Source organism: Engraulis encrasicolus, chromosome 22 (genome assembly GCF_034702125.1).
Source record: "Engraulis encrasicolus isolate BLACKSEA-1 chromosome 22, IST_EnEncr_1.0, whole genome shotgun sequence".
Taxonomy (NCBI): Eukaryota; Metazoa; Chordata; class Actinopteri; order Clupeiformes; family Engraulidae; genus Engraulis; species Engraulis encrasicolus.
In genome coordinates this window covers 4,763,259-4,765,758 of record NC_085878.1, presented here as the reverse complement: position 1 = coordinate 4,765,758, position 2,500 = coordinate 4,763,259, and the positions used below count along the sequence as shown (strand labels likewise).

The following is a 2,500-nucleotide window of genomic DNA, read 5'->3' as shown; positions in this document are numbered from 1 at the left end:
GTGTGTGTGTGTGTGTGTGTGTGTGTGTGTGAGAGAGAGAGAGAGAGAGAGAGAGAGAGAGAGAGAGAGAGAGAGAGAGAGAGACAGATACAGAGACAGAGACAGACAGAGAGAGTGCATGTGGTCAGCAATTATGATTGTAACAGTAACATTTTGAGTCTTACAGTCATACTCTATGTGCTCTGACTGTAAGGCATAGACGTCCAGATATTTCACGTCAATTCAAGTTTGAACGTTGCTAAGATGTTATTACAGAAACGTAGTCATCAATACCTTGATTTGGATGCTTCATAAAACACCACGCAACTCCATGTATAATTTGCAATACGCAGGCCAAAATTATAATAAAATAGGTTGAATGTATAATTCACAACACCGCAAATCTGGCTTCGACTTAACGTTTAAGGAATTGCAGTTTGAGTTTATGGCATAAAATCTACACACGTTCAAAAATATTTTCACTTATAGGTTACCAAGATCACGGCTAGGCTACTTGTGGAACCCATGCACTTACACAGACAAGTAATAAGAGCGTGTGTGTTTGTGTGTGTGTGTGTGTGTGTGTGTGTGTGTGTGTGTGTGTGTGTGTGTGTGTGTGTGTGTGTGTGTGTGTGTGTGAGAAAGAGTCAGTGTCCGTGAGTAATTGAGCGTGTGTGTGTATGTGTGTGTATATCTGTGTGTGTGTACATCTACGTGTAAGCTTGCATGTCTACTCGCACGCGTGCACGGACACACACACACACACACACACACACACACACACACACACACACACACACACACACACACACACACACACACTCACCAAAATTCCAGAAACAAAATAACCGGTGGTTATATATAGGCCTATAGGCCGATGTCCTATTCTAAATAAAATATACAAATAAAATAAAAAATACATATAAAATCCTTTCAGGAAACTACACTCAATATAGGCCTATATTACCTGACTAACCAAAAGAAATGTTTAATCCTGCAATCAAGGCAGCTATGATGTGTGTTCGTCATTCTAAGGTTTCCAGCCACATAAACACGGACCTTAGCTCAAGCAAAGTGAAAAAGTACAAAAGGGGCAATTAAAGATGTTTTAATGGGTAGTTGTCAGACCAGACATGACGTCACGGGGGCTGGCGTTGCCATGGGGAGTGATTTATTGATGTTTATCGGGAATGAATAGATCAAAGACAAGCCAGATGACAGGCAATCAATCAGCCGTCAAATCAAAGATGGCAATTGTCCATTAAAGCCTCTTCCAGTTCACGTACTCCCCTGAGCCTGCTGCGAAATAATCTTTGAGTCTTTCCCAGAAACAGCAATTCACCCTCGAAAAAGTAGGCGAGAGTTGATTTTTTTGTGATCAAATGTTTTCGCACAAAGCCCCAAAACAGCGAAGGCGAGCATCAAAGGGAACCATGACAGTCAGCTGACACCGAGCCTTTTTTCCTACGCTTCTTTATAGATCTCTAATTCATGGAGTCAATATCTGCGCCCTACGAGGGAAAGGGGTGGGTGAGTAAAAGAAGTATCAAAGCACAAGTTGACTTTGAAACATTGGTAGACTGGCTAGCTGGGCTATCCTTCTGATACCAAAGAAGGCTATCTCCCTTTCCAGTAAAAATGTTGACAAAGCAATGCACAATTGGGCATCAAAACCTCTACTCCTGCGAAACTTAAAAAATATATATTCAGTCACTGAATACTATTAAAGAAATGTGATACTTTGGCAATAGTACATTTTCAAAAAGGTCGATCAACCACCGATTAATAAAAGGGAGAATGAAAAAAACTTTTCAGCAACATAATAACTATCCGGTTCGACTGAACAGACATTGGAACTGTTCTCTCAGAGCACAGAATGTACACACACACACACACACACACACACACACACGGGATCAACATTCGCCACAACATAGGGCAGACTATGAAAACAGCGTTCAATTACAGAAAAACAAGAGGTGAAAAATAGGAAAAGCTGAATGACCGTACCTGACGCGCGCCTGGGCGCTTGCTGTTTCCTCCGCGGCATGCTTGTTTAAAGGAGGGGAATATGCCGAGGAGTTCGTCTCGAGCCCCAGAGATTCCGAGCTGGTCCGCTCTTCTTTGATAGCGGCGCTTCCCTACACGGTACCTGGGGCGCTTTCAGAAGGCTGACATAGATCGGCACTTTTCAAACAAAAAATCAGACGGGGGAGAAAAAAGGGTAGCTCTGAAGATGAAGAAGAGACACGTTTTCTTTCTCTCTTGCTCCCCGCTCCACTTGGATATCACAGCGAGCAGACGAGCAGTACAGCGGGAGAAAAATGCTTCAGCCTCAATGCGATTCTCACTCCGTGTTGGAAGCTGCAACAGGCAAGCTTAAAGGAAAACGAAATGATCGCGTCACTCAAAGTCTGCAAACAGGGGCAAACATCAAGCACTGTCACATTAACTCCTTACACGTCGGATGGTTAGCTAGCTCCTGTCATGTGGGCACACACAGGCTATATCTTGCTTCCCT

General features: G+C 43.2%; 1 protein-coding gene across 1 annotated transcript in view; it reads right to left on the bottom strand.

Annotated features, from left to right (window-relative positions):
- tshz3b (teashirt zinc finger homeobox 3b) overlaps window positions 1-2,500 on the bottom strand; it is a 65,901-nt gene that overhangs the window by 62,340 nt on the left and 1,061 nt on the right. Inside the window, exon 2 of the mRNA XM_063188791.1 lies at window positions 1,990-2,357. Within this exon, the coding sequence (XP_063044861.1) occupies window positions 1,990-2,029 (40 nt within the window). The 5' untranslated portion in view covers window positions 2,030-2,357. The remainder of the gene's footprint in view (window positions 1-1,989; window positions 2,358-2,500) is intronic.